At 55.8% G+C, this 18,850-nt stretch overlaps 1 protein-coding gene across 2 annotated transcripts; it reads left to right on the forward strand.

The window, feature by feature from the left end:
- The first annotated feature begins 351 nt into the window (after positions 1–351).
- SIGLEC15 (sialic acid binding Ig like lectin 15) lies at positions 352–18,491 on the forward strand. 2 transcript variants are annotated; one of them, XM_043889480.1, is made up of 6 exons: positions 356–593; positions 10,176–10,235; positions 10,651–11,034; positions 12,295–12,675; positions 13,783–13,813; positions 15,672–18,491. In XM_043889480.1, exons 1-6 carry the CDS (start codon positions 542–544, stop codon positions 15,751–15,753), a joined length of 990 nt encoding a protein of 329 aa, XP_043745415.1. In that variant the 5' UTR covers positions 356–541; the 3' UTR covers positions 15,754–18,491. The 2 variants fall into 2 exon arrangements, with proteins under 2 accessions (XP_043745416.1, XP_043745415.1); XM_043889481.1 differs by lacking the exons at positions 13,783–13,813; positions 15,672–18,491 and adding an exon at positions 12,999–13,368 and having other exon boundaries at positions 352–593.
- Positions 18,492–18,850: the final 359 nt, after the last annotated feature.

Consider the following 18,850-nt stretch of genomic DNA (forward strand, 5'->3'; position numbering starts at 1 on the left):
GGGTAGCCTATCCCTTCTGTGGATCTTCCCGACCCAGGAATCAAAAACCAGGGTCTCCTGCATTGCAGGCAGATTCTTTACCAACTGAGCTGTCGGGGAAGCTTCATCAAGATGAAAACTCATCCTGGCACGCTAAAAATGTGGGAAGGGCTAGAGAAAGGAAGGAGGCAGGGATAGGGCAGGAGCGACAGAGGGAGGAAACCAAGAGAACAGCAGATTTGCCAAAGGGACGGCGGCCACAGGAAAGTGTCCTGCATCTTCTGTATCCACTTCCCTGTTTCCCGTCCTGGAAAATCATCCGAGTGGTTCCTCTCTTGGTTTTCCACATGACTAAACCCCACGGGTCTCAGTTAATCATGCTTGGGCCTGCCTGGCTGCCTCTCAGTTCCTCCGGCGCCTGCAGAGCCCTGCAGGGTGCAGACCCAGGCACACTGCCCACCCCCTCCCACCTTCCTTCCCCCCTCACACCCACACCAAGGAGGGGTCTCGCCAGGGGCCTGGCTGAGTGTGGGGCCAGCCCGGGGTCTCCGGACCCCACAGCATGGAAGTGTCCTTCCGACTCCTGGCCTGCTTGGTGTGCGTCGTCCCGATGGGTGAGTTTCCCACTCTTCCCTCCAGCGCGTTTTCAGAAGGGAAGAGGTGCTCATAAACTTGGAGGGACAGTCCTCTCTCTGCACCAGGGCAGCCGGGGTGCCAGGGGCTCCAGGCCTGTGAGAACGGAGAGCTGCCCTTTGGGAGGCCGTGGTGACAGGGGCCATAACTCTAAGTCTAGGCTCTGCCTTGGGTTCTGGGGATGGAGGCGGTGCCGGGCTCCTCTGGGCCTCAGTGTCCCCACCTGTAGAAAGGCCGCCTTCCCCGCCCTTTGCTGTGAGGAGCCAGGGGGCACAACGGGCCAGCTCTGGGGAGGACAGGCGCTAGGTGGTGTTGTCATCCAAGCGCATCTTAGTGGGCTCCCCCTGGGAAAGCGGGGAGAGCACACGGCTGGTTGGGGGTAAGGGTGGCACCTTCCTGTGGGCAGTAGGTAAGTGATCGAGGGCACCCTTCTGCCCAGCAGGAACCCCTAGAAGGGAGTGGGAACTCTTAGCAGCAGGCTTGAGTAACAGTGTCACTTCACTTAAGGTCATTTAGCTCAAGGAGTTGGTGTCCCTGGAAACAGCGTATCTCAAAATGTGGTCATAGACCATCTGCATCAGAGTCCCAGGGGAGGCAAGCCTCTGTTAAAATGCACACTCCTCAGCTCTGCTCTGCAGAATCAGAAAGTGTCAGGAGCAGGGCCCAGGAACCAGCATTGTCAACCATCTTCTTGGGTGATTCTGATGCAGGATGCAGTCAAGGGCCACTGGGATAAATGACAAAGGCAGTCCTCATGTCCCCAGTGTCCAGGCCCCAGTCTTCTCCTCGACCCCACCTGGCCTGAAACATCCATCTCGTGACGATGTCCCTGGACTCAGCATCCAGGCCTGTCTGTGTGCAGCCACTGGCCACTGATATCACGGTGCTCCAAGCTGTTAGTCAATCTTCCATAGGTGGAGTCCTGTCTCGACGACTGGATTATAAACTCCCACCCTCGGGTTCTCAGTCCTTTCTCTCTAGCTTTCAGCACTCAGCAGAGTCCTATTTGGGGCTGATTTGAATAGTAACAGCTGTTGCTGCTGCTGCTAAGTCGCTTCAGTCGTGTCCGACTCTGTGACCCCATAGACGGCAGTCTACCAGGCTCCTCCGTCCATGGGATTTTCCAGGCAAGAGTACTGGAGTGGGGTGCCATTGCCTTCTCTGAGAGTAACAGCAAGTACCTCTTATTAAGGGCTGGGCACTTTAAGTATTGGGCTTCCCTGTGGCTCAGCTGGTAAAGAATCTGCCTGCAATACAGGAGACCTAGTTCGATCCCTGGGTTGAGGAAGATCCCCTGGAGAAGGGAAAGGATACCCACACCAGTATTCTGGCCTGGAGAATTCCATGGACTGTATAGTCCATGGGGTCACAAAGAGTCGGACGCAACTGAGCGACTTTCACTCACTCACTCACTTTAAGTATTAATAATCATTCAAGTAAGTATCATAATCCTATGAGAAAGGAACTAATACATTCTCTTTTCACAGATGAGAAAATTGAGGCACAGAGAGGTTCAGTGAGTGGTGCAGGTGAAGCTGGGATTTGCTCTTGGGGATGTGTGCCCCAATCTGGGACCACACCACCAGCTCCCACCCCACACTGCCCACAGTCCCACCCATAAAGCCCTGTGATGGCGGCTGATAGGGGAGGGGGTTTCTTTGGCCAAGTTGACCCAATTCAGAAATCTTTCTGGATGGCTTAGGGGCGGGCTTCCCCTGTAGCTCGGTCGGTAAAGAATCTGCCTGCAGCGCAGGAAACCTGGGTTCGATCCCTGGGTCGGGAAGATCCTCTGGAGAAGGAAATGGCAACCCACTCCAGTATTCTTGCCTGGGAAATCTCATGGACAGAAGAGCCTGGTGGGCTGCAGCCCATGGGGTCGCAAAGAGTCGGGCACAACTGGGCAACTAACGCTTACTTACTCACATAGAGGGTGGGGCTGGAGGAGGTGACCCTCCCCAGGCCTGGGGGCAGACTGGAGAGTGGGTCAGGGAAGCACTGAATCTTGGCTCTGCTATTTGCCACTGGGTGGCTCTGGGCATGCTTAGTCACTTCAGTCAAATCTGACTCTTTACGACCCTATGGACTGCAGTCTGCCAGGCTCCTCAGTCCATGGGATTCTCCAGGCAAGAACACTGGAGTGGGTTGCCATACCCTCCACAAGAGGGTTTTCCAGACCAAAGGATCGAACCCGCATCTCCCGCATCTCCTGCAGTAGCACGAGGGTTCTTTACCACTAGCGCCACCTACAGGTTGCCTAACTTCTCTGAGCCACGTTAAATGGGGGTCCCCACCACCCCACAGGCGGTATGAAGGAAAACCGGGTCATGGATGGAAGGCCCCCAGCACAGTCCTGGCGCTCAGCACCTGGGCGGTTAAATGGCAGTGAAATGTTGCTCGAGTCAGATAGCTTCCAGGGCTGTTTTGTTTGGGATTGTTTTTTCTTTCTCCTCTGAGAGTCAGCAGCTATGAATCAGACAAAAAAGACAAAAAAATAAAAGAAAGAAAACTTAGAGGAAGCATGAGCAGTCACATGCTGAAGTACAAACCCCAAAGCACACAAATGCTCCAGCTATGTGTCACAATCCTTCAGGGAGGCTGCACATCCGTGGGAGCCTTGGCAGCCGGCCCAGGGAGGGGGCCCCCTCTTTTCGTGGCCGGCAGCTGCTTCCTGCTTGAAACCAGGAGGTCATGAATTCTGGGGGAGCAGCGTCTCACTGCCTGAAACCCCTCTGGGGCTGTTCACCCGGGAGCCTCTCCATGGGCTGGCAGGCCTGGAAGGGGCCAGAGCTCGAGCAGCCAGAGGGCAAGGAGACCCCAGGTCACTGTCCCATCCTGTCACACCTGTGAGCAAGCACAGGACCCTGGGCTGGCCTTTGGCAAACGTGAAGAGGGAGGAATTCATGCAGAAAACACCCCCCCCCTCCCATTTGCTGTGCCTTCTCCCTCATACTGGTGCCCCCTACCTGCACCCGGTGTCCTGGGGCAAACCCTCATCCCCAGGGGGCCCACACACTCTCCTTTCTCTTTCACTTCTGTCTCCCAACAGATCTGCTGTTAGAAAGTGGGTGATGAGAGGTGGTGGGAAGAGCGGTGGTCTGGGAGCTCCAGCCACTTGGTGACCTCAGACGAGACCTCCGTTGGTCCCCAAATCTCTGATGACTGGTGCAGCGACCACAGTGGTTGTCAACCTAAAGGACCATTGTGCTGGGCCTTTGATGGCAGCTCATTTCCTCTTCACCACAACCCCGCAAAGTGAAGACCCTTGTCCCTGTTTTCAGGGACGCTCAAGGAGGTCAGGGGACTTCTGGGTATCAGAGCCTGGATGATACCTGGAGTCTCCTGAGGGCCAGGCTTGCCCTTGACACTGCCTACACCTGTGTGCAGTGGGTGGTGAGCCTGAGACAAAGCTTGGGGCTCAGAGAAACTTACTTTGCTAGCTCTAAACTCCTGCAGAAAAACAAACTGGAAAGGCAAGATGATTTGCAGTCACCCAAGGTCGTGGGGGGTTTATTTGGGACCTGGGGAAAGGTCAGGGACTGCTATCATGGGCCTAGCAGGAAATGAAGATGGGATGAGCCAGGACACTTCCTCTGTCCCTGGTGGCTACTGTGGCCAGCAGCTGGGACCGAGAAGTCCTGCCCCGGGAGGAGGAGGGGTGTAGGAACTGGGAGCACGGCAGGGACGGCTGAATCAGAACTCCCAAGAGCAACGCCAGTGATGGACACTGGCCCCGGAGCAGGCTCCACTCATGGTTCTGCATCTCCATCAGCCCAGCGAGAGGGTCCAGATCCACAACCACGCAGCCAGAGAGGCAAGGGTTAGAGGGGAAACAGGACAACCGAGGGCAGAGGGGAACAGCCAGGCCTTTCAACAGCTCACTTGTCCCTTTGCCTCCCCTGTCCCTGGGCCTGTGGGGTCTGCTTATCAGTGGAGGATGGACTCCTGGTTCTGGTCCCTCCTCTCCCCTTTGGTCTCCACCCTTTTCTCACTTTTTCTCCGCGGATAACCTGTCCGGACTGCTACGTGCAGGCCCGGAAGGCAGAGTTATTGAGAACAAACTGCGGGGCAGGAGGGAATCGGAAAAGTGAGAATGGAGTGTTCAGGTTCTGCAGATGTCTCCATCGCGAGTCCCTGTCCCGCCCTGGCACTCCTGGCACAGGGCTTTGGAAGCTGGCCCTCAGCGCTGCAGCCCCTGACTTCCCACAGTGAGCATCATCACCATGGGGAGATGGGAGCAACTCAGAAAGCTTAGTAAGTGGCTGTGCGGGCCCATCAAACATGGGCGCCTCTTTCCGAGTAGCTGAATTTGCTGGATAACTAATAGCTTGTTTTAAAATACCTAGAAGTCTCTCGATTAATTTTAGATTGCCATATTTCTAAAATGCTTGCTAGACATCTTTGTCATTTTTATCAAGATATCATTTTTGGACATAGACTTTTAGATTTAAAAGCCTCCTTAGTAAACATCTACAGACGTCATTTCACAGATGAGCCCACTTAAGTCAGAGCTATGAGGATTCACCTAAAGTCACAAAGTCACGGCCAGTCTGAAGTGAAGTGAAGTGAAGTCGCTCAGTCGTGTCTGACTCTTTGCGACCCCATGGACTGTAGCCGACCAGGCTCCTCAGTCCATGGGATTTTCCAGGCATGAATACTGGAGTGGGCTGCTGTTTCCTTCTCAAGGGGATCTTCCCGACCCAGGGATCGAACCCGGGTCTCCCGCATTGTAGGCAGACGCTTTACCGTCTGAGCCACCAGGGAAGCCTAGCCAGGGCTATAACCCCAGACAGAGCCTGAGACCCCACCTGAGGGGCACGTCTCTCATGGCAGTGAACCCTTCCCAGGTGACTCAGGTCATGGCCACGAGCACCTGTCCCACCAGCCTGCTTGGGGAGTGATGCCTCAAGGCCCTCTGCACTTACTCGTCCCCTGAAGGGTCCTATTTGTGCTGCACTTTGATCATTTCCCATCCTGAGTCATCACATTATTTTTTCTGAACCCTCCTCCCAGAACAAATGCTGATTATCATCCCTAGCTGCTTTCAGTGGACCTACAAACAGAAGTCACTTTCTAGCTTTTCAATCTGTTATTTCCCTAAGCTGGGAAGCTAATTAAACAAACTTGTTAGAACTGTAAGTAAATGAAAAACAAACAGTGGCTGAGCCAGGCTGTAAACACACTGAGGAGGCAACTGATTGGTACAGTAACTGTATCCCCAACACCCGGCACGGCGTTAAGCACCTGATAGACCCTCAGTAAGCATCTATTGAGTGAAAAAATACATGAATCAATGACCAGCTCTCAGGTTAGCCAAGGGCAAGGCCCATGCTATTGCATGCCTAAGGTGTCAAGTTGAGCCACAGATAGTGCAGTGTCCGGAGCCAAAACAATCCCCCACTGCGTTGCTTGAGTTTTCCGTCCAGAGTCCTCCTTCTGCACCCCTGAAAAGCACCGCCCCCTGCTCCCTCCTGGTCCCTGTCTGTTTGCAGAGCTAGTGAAGGAGGGAATTAACATCACTGAGCGTTCGCTGAGTGGCAGCACTCTCTGGGTGGCCTTCATGGGTGACTTCATTCCATCCTCAATCTCATGAGGAAAGTACCATGTTCCGCATTTTGCAACAGAGGAGCCTGAGACTTGGGATGTTAAGCAACAGATATGGCCCAAAGATCTCCCTGTAAATGGATCTGCCTAGAATGGTGCCGGGGACAGACTGGGTCCTCCAGACAAGTGAGAATGTCATCTACCTTCTTCACCCCACCCCAAGGCCCACCATTGAGGGGAGGCACTTGGGACAATAGGAAGAATGCAGGCCTCCAGGTGACACTCGGAGGCTGACAGAGATGAGGCAGAGAGAGTAGAGACCCTCCCCATAAAAGAGGCTGTGCTTCCAGCTCAGGTCCTAAGAGATATGCAGAAGCTTCAAGAAGGAATGGTAAATGTCACGGGAACCAGGGAGTTTGGATTCCTGCCAAAGCAAGTGCACTTGCTCCCCGGGTAATTCCTGTCGGGACTTCCCTCACCTCGAGTCCCCTGGGTGGACTCATCCAATAGTGAGTCCCCGTGCCGCCTCCTGGAAGCCCACACAGCAGGTAAACTCTCACACTTGGTGAAAGGGCCTCTGTGAGCCCTCTCTCCTCCTAGAGCAGAACTCAGGGAGGGAAGGGCCCTGGCTGATCATCTATACCACATGCCAGGATGCTCCTAAACCAGGCTGCCATCCTCAGGCAGACAGAGTCCAGGGATGTGACCCACATGTAGTCAAAATTCAGCCTCTCTACACCGGTGTTGGATTAAGTCTTGGGGACAGAGTTTGGGGTGAAGTAGAAAGAAGTAGCTCTATTACTTTTCCAGGCAAAGGGCTAATGCCCTCAACACTGCCTTTTGGACACTGGGAAGAATGTGGGCCTCCTGGTGACCTAAACTATGTGTCCTGCCCTGGAAGGGTAGTGAGGGATCATATAATGTTCAAGGAGCAGGGTGTGATGGGCTAACGGACATTCTTCTGATTGGTTGCTGGTGACATAATTGAGAGTCAGCATCATCTTCTGGTTTCAATTGGTCTGGGGTCTACACATTTGTGGGTTGCATGCAGTTAACTTCTTCTATCTGGTGGGAGTTTCAGTACCTGCAAAACAGCTAAAGGACATGCACAGAATATCACCTACAGTCCTTGTGTGGGTGTGTTAAATCGCTCAGTTGTGTCCAACTCTTTGCAACCCCATGGACTGTAGCCCGCCAGGCTCCTCTGTCCATGGGATTCTCCAGGCAAGAATACTGGAGTGGGTTGCCATGTCCTTCTCCAGGGGATTTCCAGACCCAGAGATCGAACCCGCATTTCTTCCATCTCCTGCATTGGCAGGCAAGTTCTTTACTGCTAGCGCCACCTAGGAAGCCCCATAGTCCTCGAGGAAGAACTAAAGGTCCTTGACTTTGTTTATTGGCTAAGGTATTATTGTTTTGTCTTGCTTGATTGTTTTCCTTTCTTTTTGCATTTTCCCACTTCTCTGATGAAGTTTATTCTTTGACTAAGGTTTTTCTACAGACAAAAGGCAGGTGGAGGACATGGGTGCCGTCTATCCTGTGGAGGCCTCACAGGGTCCAGCTCAGTGACACTGCAAGGGGAAGACTTGGCTCTGCCTGGTTGGTCAAGTGACCTGGCCGAGTCTCTTGGCTCTCTGAGACTCAGATCTCCTTCTCCAGAGGGGGTGCCAATAACCGTACCCCATGCATGGATTGCTGTGCTTATGAAATAAGATTCACAATGTCTGCCACCAAGCCCCAGAGCATATGTACTCTGGCCCCCTTATCCTCACATCTGCGTTGTCTATGCTGATGTCCATAATCCATTTCGCTGTTTGCCTAGAATCCCTGCAGCCTACCTCAAACCCCACTCCTTTCCCAAGGCTCTTCTCTCGTGGGGCCTCCAATCAGCCCCTGTCCACCCACCCTTCCTGCCACCCTGGGCTCCCTCCCTTCTGCTCTCTCACACAATTCAAGTCAACATCAGCTACTACGGGCAGGTGCATGTTGGGCAACAGCTGCACAAATATGACCCCCACCCATGGTCCCTGCCCTCCAGGAGCCCCTGGGTGCCTGGACAAAAGATGCAGCTAAGTTCTGGGGAAAGGGGCACCAGACCCAGGCTTGGGGCTCAAGGAAAGTCTCCCACTGCAGGATGACTCAGCGAGGTCTGGGGACAAGTAGGAAGGAGCTGGTGAGTGAAAGGGCCCCACCCCACGTTCAGACAGAGAGACCACTGTTCGTGTCCCTCCTGGCAGGCTTTAGTGTAACTACGGGTTCACAGACCTGGCACCCTTTCTGAGCTGTGAGCTCCAATAGGCTGATAAATTATTCCCTTGTTCTTTGTAGCCCCAGCTCTGGTCCCAGTGCCTGGCTTTGAGGGGGAATGTGTCCAAGCAACATCAAACAATCCCAGGGGAATCGGTGCCTGGCTCCATATGCCTGTGAGAGGCAGGAGGTCAGAGGAGGCTGAGCTTACAGAGGGTGGGAGCGCAGGGAAACTGAGGCAGGGGCTGAGCCTCGAGACTGGGAGGTGCTTTCTGCAGCTGGAAGTACTGAATGAATGAGCAAACCTTCAGAAAGTTTTCTCAAATTTGGAAGTAGGCCCTCTGATTAATAACAACTGGGCAAACAAGCTCTTACTAGGAATAGACGTGGAGTCCCCAGCTGGGATTCAAAAGTGTACTTCCATTTGTCCAGAAGAAAGGAGATTCGGCTTAGAAACAGACTGTGTGGGAAGAAAAAAAAAAAAGTTGCGGTTTTATTTCACTGCAAGCTCGGGGCAATCCCAAAGTGAGGTTTTATGTGAGACACAGCTCACACAACCCAATTGGTACCCCACTCTGCCTGGTCCAGCACATGTGGAGGCCCCGGGCTCAGGACGCTGCAGATAGAGTCCCAAGCGGCCAGTGAGGCTGGAGTGGGGCTGGTGAAGGGCTGGGACATCTGCCAGGGAGGACAAGGCTTATGGGTCCAAGAGAGCCAGGATGGGATCTGGGGAGGGCCATCACAGAGGGGAGAAGGCTCCAGACAGCAACAGTGGCCACGTGAGGGGCAGGAGACATTGGTTCTGGGAATGTTGCTCTCCTTGGATAAGGCCCGAATTTCTATGCCCATAGGGCACTAGAGTGCAGCAGAGGAGTCAGGCAGGCCTGAGTCTGAATGCCCAGGACGAATGCCCTGACCTGTAGATTATTCATAGCAGGGATGGGTTCCCTGGAGGATGGTCTGCCGGCTGTGAGCTGAGGGGACTCCCACCCAAGATACAAGTTGGGCTACCGCCAAGAGCAAAGAGCACTGGACTTGGAGTCATGTGATGTGATGTATGTGAAAGAACTTGGTAAACTGCAAAGCCCTTTGGAAATACAGGGGCTGCTATATTATTCCCTGTAAAGATTCCTGCACCCAGGCACCAGCGACTCAGCCTGCCCCCCTTCCTAGAGGAGGCACCCCTTGGCCTGATCCTCCCAGCACTGACACCCATCCGCCCACCCTGTTCACACTTCTCCCAAAGAAGCACACATCTGCAACAACAGAGGCAGTGAGTGGTCTCCAGCCCTCCCTAAGCTGCAGCAGAGTGCGGCTTGCAGACCTTAGCGCAACCACACTTCGGAGGCCCACGACTTAGGAGGTGAGGAAACCTGAGCCCAGAAGCTCTTGTGCAGAGCAGGAAGGCAGCATTAAAGGTCTGCCCCTCCTGGTCTCTCAGCTCCCTGTCTGGGCACTGGCCTATTGGAAAGCCCACTTGGGTGAAACTGGAGCACAGAGGTACCTCAGTCACCAACTCAATGCATCAGCTTCAAAACATACCACCCCCTCCCAAGGCCTCCGTTGCCCCTCTGTAAACGGGAACGTGGCTCTCCGTGGGTAAGGCCCGAGTTTCTATGCCTTAGTGCATTAGAGTGCAGCAGAGGAGTCAGGCAGTCCTGAGTGTGAGCATCAGCTTTGCCTCATCCTAGCTGTGTGACCTCAGGCAATTACTCAACCTCTCTGTGCCTTGGTTTATTAACATGTAACCTGGAGCTAACTCTTCTTACCTCTAGGATCACTTGTGAGAACTAAGAGAGATACCACTGGGAACTTGCTCAACACAGAGATGAACAGTAAGTGCCTTTACTATTATCATCATCAGGTGGGGGACTGGGGGTGGGGAGGGTCTGTAACCACAGGTCCCCGGGGTTTTCTGAAGCAGGGCAGGTTTGATCGAGAAGAGGTTGGGAACACTGGGCCCGGAGGTGAGGTGGGACGTGCTGAATGAGGCAAACAGTCCCAGGGAAGCGGGGATGGGGAGTGGGGAGCTGACGGGGCAGAGGAAGATCCAGGCACCTAGAAAGTCACGGGAGTCAAGGTCCTGGGAGATGTCTCTGGAGTCCTCGGGTGGGTTTCCAGACTCGCCCCCCACCCCGACTCGCGAGGGGAGGAGGGAGCTTCCTGCGCCCCAGGGGTTTCCAGGCGCTTTGGGGTGCGGGTAGGGGTGACGCACGCGCCCGCGCTGCCCGCCCGCCCGCCTGCCCGCAGGTGCGCCCGCCCAGCGCTGGTCCATGCAGGTGCCGGCCGAGGTGAGCGGGACGGCGGGCGAGGCCGCGGTGCTGCCCTGCACCTTCACGCACCCGCACCGCCACTACGACGGGCCGCTCACGGCCATCTGGCGCGCGGGCGAGCCGTTCGCCGGCCCGCAGGTGTTCCGCTGCGCCGCGGCGCGGGGCAGCGAGCTGTGCCAGACGGCGCTCAGCCTGCACGGCCGCTTCCGGCTGCTCGGCAACCCGCGCCGCAACGACCTGTCGCTGCGCATCGAGCGCCTCGCGCTGGCCGACGACGGCCGCTACTTCTGCCGCGTCGAGTTCGCGGGCGACGTCCACGACCGCTACGAGAGCCGCCAGGGCGTCCGGCTCCGCGTGACGGGTGAGCCCGCTGCCCGACCTCGCTCGCCGCCCGGTGCGGGCTCTGGGCTGGGATCCGAGGGGTTACAACGGGCACACCCCTTCCTCTAGAGCAGGGTGCTCTCACACCTGGAAGGGCCACAAGCCCCCCCACCCCGCCCCCGGTAACTGGTTCAAAGGCTGCGGAATCCTGGCCCCGGGACAGGCTGGGTGGAGCCTGGGATGGGTGCTGCAATGAGGCTTGTAGAGAGTGAGTGTGCCCCAACAGCCCTGAGGCTAGCGGGGAGAATACGAGGAATGATCGCCTTAAATATGGCAAGCACTGCAGTGGCCGTGTGCACTGAAGGGGGCACAGGGGGCCCACCGCGTGCCCAGCACTTCGCTAGACCCTGAGGTTTAAGGATGAGGGGGTGGGGGGTTGCAGAATCCTAGAAAGGTGATTCGCAAGCGTGGCTAGCTCTGGAATGACTTAAGGAGCTTTCTTTTTAAAATCCAAGACCCCTGCTACGGGGACCCAGGCATTATGGGTTTAGTTTGGCTCTGCCAAGAAGCACTCATGTGCCTTTAGGCTGGCTGGGCAGCCTCTCTGTCCGCCTCAGTCTCAGGGATTCGGTGAATCTGTCTCCACTTGAGATGTCAGTGAGGCTGTCTGGGAGGTGCCCTTGAAATCTCTCCAGCAGACCGCCCCCCCCTCCCCCGCCCCAACTACCCTCCGCGATCAGGCGGCTGCCTGCGTGCATGCTGTCGCTTCAGTCGCTTCCCACTCTTTGTGACCTCGACCCACCAGACTTCTCCAGGCAAGAATACTGAGTGGGTTGCCATTCCATTCTCCAGGGGATTTTCCCGACCCAGGGATCGAACCCGGGTCTCTTATGTCTCCTGCATTCTCAAGTGGGTTCTTTACCGCTAGTGCCACCTCCGGAAGCCCCAGTCATGTGCTGAGACATAATAATGACGTTTAGAAAGCACTTGCGCAGGCACCCCACATGAATTAACTTGTCAGATCTTCCCCAGAACCTCACAAAATAAGTGATCCCCATTTTACACGTGAAGAAACTAAGGCCCAGAGCGATGGAATAATTTGCCAAAGGCCACACCTGTTCTGGGAACCCAGACGCCCTGGCGCCCTGAGCGCCTCTCCCTTCCTCTCATATCCTATCCCCGCTCCCTCCTCCAACCCTCTCTGCGAAGGGGACAGGGAGGGCTGCCCCTTGCCCTTGCCCGCCGCTGCTCTGACCGCGTTTTGCTTTCTCCTGGGTCCTCCTCCGGCCGCCGCCCGCAGCCGCTCCGCGGATCGTCAACATCTCTGTGCTGCCAGGCCCGGGGCACGCCTTCCACGCGCTCTGCACGGCTGAAGGGGAGCCATCGCCCGCCCTCACCTGGTCCGGCCCGGCCCTGGGCGACGGCTTGGCCGCCACTCGGAGCCCAGGTCATGATCCCGGCCACCAGGTGACCGCCGAGCTGCCGGCGCTGGCCCACGACGGCCGCTACACGTGTACGGCCTCCAACAGCCTGGGCCGCGCCGAAGCCAGTGTCTACTTGTTTCGTTTCCACGGCGCCTCCAGGGCCTCGACGACCGCCCTTCTGCTCGGAGCACTCGGCCTCAAGGCGTTGCTGCTGCTCGGTGTTCTGGGCGTTCGGGCCGCGGCCCATCATCGCCTAGGTGGGTTGGACTCTGGGCCACGATGGGTGCTCAGGGCAAGTGGGGCTCTCCTCCAGGCTGACCACCTGGCATGACACAACTGGAATATCATTTATGCACATGTGCATCTCCCTCCCCTCCCTGATCAAGCCCAGGAGGTACCAGCCAGCGTGAGCCCATTTTACCATCAGGAAGCTGAGGCCAGAGCGGTTAGGGGACTTGCCTCCAGCCTCGAGTCACAGGGACACAGACTCACCCTTTTGCCGAGTGCCCCATAAATGACTCATCCGGAAGGGCTCTGACCACACACAGACTTTCCCAAATAGCACCATTTCATTCATTAGGTTGCAACAGCATCCCGAGCACCAACTACATGCTGCATAGGTGCTGGAAATAAACAGAGATGAATATGACATGGTGCCCTGCCCTTGAATGGGATGCTGAGAAGTAAGCAGATAACTGCAGTCTGCAGAGAGAAGTGTGGTCAACCCAGGTACTGAAGAGGCCCAGAGTATGTGTGCCTCTCTCTGATGGGGCATCGGGATGGGAGCCAGGTGGCAAGGCTGTGCACAGTAAAGGGAGGCTAAACCAAAAGCTGTAAGCAGCTGGGAGCTGGAGAACAAGGAGCTTGTAGTGCTCCTAGCAGAAGGAACAGCATCTATTCAAGAGTGGAAGCTTGAACTAGCAAGCTATCTTCAGAGAGCTGAGGTCACCCCTCCCTACTCTCACTAAGCTGGATGGGAGATTTGTTCTGTGCCCCAGAGAAGGGGCTTCCCAGAGCCTCTCAGCTCACCCAGGTGAGTAGCACCAGCCTCAGACTCTCCCGGGATGAAATCCAAAATTTGTCACAGTTGCCTTGGTTGCCATCTCTGCTGGGACTGTGCTGGCTTTCTCGCAACGTCTTCAAACCCACCAAGAATTCTGTGCTTCAGGGGCCTCAGAAAAGCAGGTCTTCCTGCTCCTCACTCTCTAGGTAACTGGCATCTTTCAGGTCACTCCTTCACCTTCTGCTGGCTAGCTCGTCTCTCTCCAGACTCTCACGGCGGGGTGGGAATGGACAGCAGGGCTTGGAGCCCAGAGGCCACCGTGAAGATTCATGCCTCCTCTCTCTCTCTCTTCCTCACACAGAGCACCCAGTCACCCCGGACGCTCCGCCGAGGTAAGCGAGCTAGCCCACCCCCACCTCGCCCCTCTCTGGTTCCCCCTGGCAAAGGGGTGCGGGCTTCTCAGGCAGAGCGGCGCAAGAAGAAACAGTGGACGACGGGCCGGGGCGGGGGTTCCAGCCCTTCTCGGTGTCAAGGCTCTCCCTGCTGCCTCTTGAAGCTCCCACTCCTTCAGTCCGCCAAGGCTGACCAGCGAGACCAGGCCACGCCGACCTGCTTCGGCTCTGCCGTCCCGCCACGTTCCCAGCACTGACTTTGGGCCTTGCGCTGGCCATCTCCCAGACCAGCTGCCTGGTGTCCATGCTGTTGAAGGTCATTTTTCTGTGTCTGCATTATCTCTGCACCTAGAGGTGTCCCTGAAGACGGTGTTTTCCCTCCGGTAGTGCCCAGTGTTCCAGAACAGATCCGCACAAAAGCCACCATCGGGCAATCATTGCCTTAGACACCCTGCTGATGGCTTTGCATGCAAAATGTCAGTAGGGGTACTGAGGGCTTAGTTGGGGGCCCACAGACCTAAAAGGTAGGAAGCGTGGACCTTACCTTTTCTTGGTGTCTGTCCAAATGAAGGCCCATGTTGAAGAACAAACGCTGTCTGGGATGCTTGGGGGAGGCAGGAAGCTGGTGACAGCCATCTGGGACCCTTTAGACAAGCCTAGGCACTCCTATAGGTCCACTCCACCTGGGCCTGGGGGCTGGGAGAGCCACATTGCCAACCCAGAACCCTCTCTGCAGATGTCCACTCAGCAGTCCCCCACATTCTCAAATACTTGTGCAAAGTCCCTTTTCTCTGCTAACTTACTTACCACATCAGGGCACCTAAATCAGAAAGCTGACTGTTGCTCAAAATATCTGTTGATCCCTACCATGTACCGGGCACTGTTTTGGATGCTAAAAGTAAAGCAAAAATCCTCCATCTCAGAGAACTCACACTTGAACGTGGAGAATTTTAATAAGCATCTAAACAAGAGATGGTAGATTATAAAATAAGAGCTGTGAAAAGAAAAAAACAAAAATGGACGTGGCGATAGAGTAAAGTCCCAGGAGAGGGAGGTGCCACTGGGTTGTGGCTGCTTCAGACCCATCATCCTGTCTGAGGACACCGAGAGATGGGAGGCAGGCACCCATACGGGCAGGTAAGCCCGTGCTGGGGGCGACCCAGGAGGCAAAGGCTCAGGCCTGACCCAGGAAGCATGCAGGGAAGGCAGGCAGGCTGCGGGATTTACCCTGAGTGCGATGAGAAGTCAGTGAGTGGTTTAAGTAGGCGAATGGCCCCATCTGAACGGGAGTAGAGGCAGGAGAACTGTGAGGGCTGTTGATCAGGACTGCGGCTGGCTCGGCTGCTTGGCTGAAGGTGGCAACAGAGAGGGTGGGGAGATGGGGCGGATAGAGGCAGGGCAGACAGAGGCCTCGTGGGCCGCGCAAGCAAAGGAGGGAGCCAGCAGTTCTGGAGCTGAAACCGAGGAGAGAAGAGGGGCGGTGGAGAGCCTCAGGTGGGCACGTAGGCATGTAGGGCATGGGGCATGTAGGCCTGAGAGGCCCAGGAGGATGCCCCGGAAGTCAGGAGAGCATCTGGAGCTCAGGAGGCCTGGCCTGGAGGTGGGTTTTGAAGCCACAGATGAATCCCTTTGAGGAGACGGAGACTCTGATCTGCGATGCTCTCACCTGGATGTCCCTTCCCTGGTCTGCAAGTTCTGCCGCTGCCCCGCCTCCAACCTTCGCTTGGTCTCCAGGCCCTGTTGGACATAGGCCCCGGATGCCCACCTCATCCCCGCTTCCACCCTTTCCTGGGCTGGGGTTTGGACAGTCAGAGACCTCTCCTGTTTGGGTGTTCAGCCAACTTTCTCCTGTCCACAGGCCTCAGGCTCAGGAGTCCAATTATGAAAATTTGAACCAGATGAACCCCCGGGGCCCACCAGCACCTGTGTGTTCACCGTGAGGAGCCCACTGGCCACCTGCATCCACTGGTTACCGCGAGGAACAAAGGCCAACAGGAGGCTTGGCTGGGACGGCCCTTCCTGGCTCCCGGGCACTGTAACAGCCCCAGCCCAGCGACACCCGGAGGTCAGGACCACGCTCACAGAGGCTCAGAGGTCTCCCGTATGGACTTCGGTCTTCGAGCCCCAGCAATATTTCTCTCTATGGGGCAGCAGTTTGAAAGTGTGTGTATGTGTGTGTGTGTGCACATGTGTGCACAGGAACCCAAGTGTGACCCTTCTGGAAAGCTCTTTTCACCTTTTCTTACTTAGAACAGAGCAAAGCAGGCAGGACAGTGGTCAGAGGGGTCTCCAGGCCCCGGCTCCATCTGGGTTCTGTCACTGACTTGCTATGGGGGCCAAGGCACTTTTTCACTTCTCTGTTGAACTTGTCTACTATCGAACACGGACAGTTTTATTCTTCCCTCCCGGCTTAGGGGCTCTCAGGGTCTGAGCACAAAGTGGACGTGGAAGGGCTTTGGGCAGTACAAGGCCGTCCACAGGCATGAGCAGGGTTACAGGCTCCTCCTTGCAGAGCCGCCCTGGACCAGTGTAGCCCCCCGGCCCCAGCCCCGCTGAGAGTGAGGAGTCCAGAGAGCAAGCCCGGGGCTGGGCCATGCCGCCCTGCAGTCCCAGGAACCTTGACTCAGCGGCGAGGACAAGTCCAGTGTTCCCTCACCCTGGGGTCTCCTCTGCGACTGCCCACACTCTGCCCACCTCTCACCCCGTCGGCTGCTCTGCCCTGCCTTCAGCTGGGACCTCTGGGAAGAGGAAACAAAACACTCATCATCTCAAAGCATCTGAAAATTCACTGTCCTTAAGGACCACAAGCCGGGAGGTGTGAGGACAGTCTGGGCCACAGGGGGTCCGTGGGTAAAGCAGCCGCAGCTCTGACCACCCTCCGCCTGCTTCTTCCTTGGATGTGCACCAGCCAGAAGCCCCACGAGTTTCCCACTTGTCCGAGTGCTGCCAGGCTGCCTCCGGGCCATGGCCTTCCATCCTCACGCTGGATCGTTTTAGCTCCTGCAGTCGTTGGGGACAGGTCCCAAGCATGCTTGGGACCAGGACAAGCTGGTGAGAGAAAAGGGCCACAGAGATGGGGGACTCTAGAGGCAGCAGAAACTCACTTTCTTTCCTCCAGAACTTTTCCAGAAGCTGCAGTGGCAGCTGGGGTCCTCTGGGGTGAGCACGGGGTCCTTTCTGATGTTTTCTGCAGAGATGGCGCAAAGGCTGAAGGGTCTTCACATGTTAACAAGCAGGGTAGGGGGTTAGGAGGTTCCTCCCCTCCTCCTGGAGCCATCGCCAGAGTAAAAGGGTGATGGTGGCTCACGGTTAACTCAGGACCCATCGGGAGCCTGTCTGACTTAGAGCGTCTGCCTGGTCTTTGAGGCTAGTTCCACAGCCAAGAAAAAGTGATAGGAATTGTATCATATGCATTGTTTTGTGCTAGCAGTTGGGCCAGGTGTTTGGGGATATAGAAGTGAGTAAGGCTGGGCTAGGTCATGCTGCATTAACAAACCCCAGTCACAGTGACTGGAGCAGTTAGGTTTCTTCTCTTCAAAGTTGCCTGCTTGGCACAGATCATCAAGAGGCTGTGTATATTGTACTTACTCAGGGACCCAGCCTCCCAGGGGCCCACCCTCTCTAATGTGCATTGCTGGGTTGGATTAAAAAAAAAATCTCCAGAAGGTCTTCCACTTGGGATCATAGTTCATTGGCCAGAACTAGCCAGTGGGGAGGTCCCACTCCCCTCCAGGGGCTGAGCAGTGGGACCCTTCACCATACCTAGAAGGAGGGAAGCCAGAGCCTTTGGGAACAGCCCTGAGGATTCCACAGGGGGACTCTTTAGGGGTTCTCATGCTTGTGAGCAACACAGACCAGTAAGTGGGAATCTCATAAGGGCATCAGTCTGCTGGGGGTTCTGTAGGAGCGCCTAAAAAGGGGTGACTGACCCAGTCTTCCTGGAGGAGGGGACGTGGAGATGGTACACATCGGCCATGTAAATGGGGGAGAATGGAGATTGGGAGGTGAGGGGGAAAAAAAATCCAGAAGGGACATTCTGAGTGAAGGCCAGGAGGTGGGACGCAGCATGCTGTCTAAGCAGTTTAAGTTGTTGGAGTGCGGGGCAGAGGCAGTGTGTCTGGAGCCGAGGCTGCAGCGTGGAGGCTCCTGAGCACAGAGGGTGCTGCCCCAGCAAGAATGAGCAGCTGAGCCTGGGTTTCTACCTTTGGACCGAGCAGCGTTTTCCCGATGGCTTCCAAGGATCAGCTGCATCAGGGACACCTGGGGAGCTTGTTCAACTCATTCTCAGCACCCCCTGGACCCCCCAAATCACAGGGTCTATGAAGGCAGGGTCTATAGACAAAATATCTGGGGGATTTTGGCCCTAACTTTGTAATATGATCATTTTCAAACACACACACACAAACTGATCACCCAGATACCCACCACTTACATTCAACACTTACTAACATTTTGCCGTATTAGTTTAATGCGTGTGTGTGTGTGTGTGTGTGTGTGCGCACGCACGCGTGTGTATTTGGCTGAACCATTCGAGAGTGAATTGCGGACATCACAGTACTTGACCCTTAAACATCTCAGCTGTGTCTCCTGAGAACAAGTGCTGTCTCCGCCATAACCTCAAGGCCGTTATGACATTTGAGAAAATTAACAATAATTTAATAGTATCGTATCACCCACATTCATATTTCTCCAATTGTCCTTTTTTAGCTTGTCTCTAATCAGTTGACTCCAGGTGATTTTTAGGCGAGACAGACCGGAGACTCCCTCTGAGTCAGCCCACTTGTCAGGGTGCTGGCTGCCCCCGGTGATCTGCACTTGGAGGAGGACTTCCCACGGGCTGGGGCAGCAGTCTTCCTCTCTGCTGCAGGGTTTCAGACGCAAAGATGGACCAGGGGGAGGCCCAGGGGGGAGGGAGAGCCCAGGCAGCCTCCTGCCCGGTCTCCAATTAAAGCATCTGCTAAGGGCAGAGAGGAGGGTGGTGAAGGGACTTGACCGTCCCCAGAACCCCTGGGCTGGCCGGAAGCCTGATGGTCCTGC

The sequence above is a fragment of the Cervus elaphus genome, chromosome 27 (assembly GCF_910594005.1).
Source record: "Cervus elaphus chromosome 27, mCerEla1.1, whole genome shotgun sequence".
In the NCBI taxonomy this organism is placed as follows: Eukaryota; Metazoa; Chordata; class Mammalia; order Artiodactyla; family Cervidae; genus Cervus; species Cervus elaphus.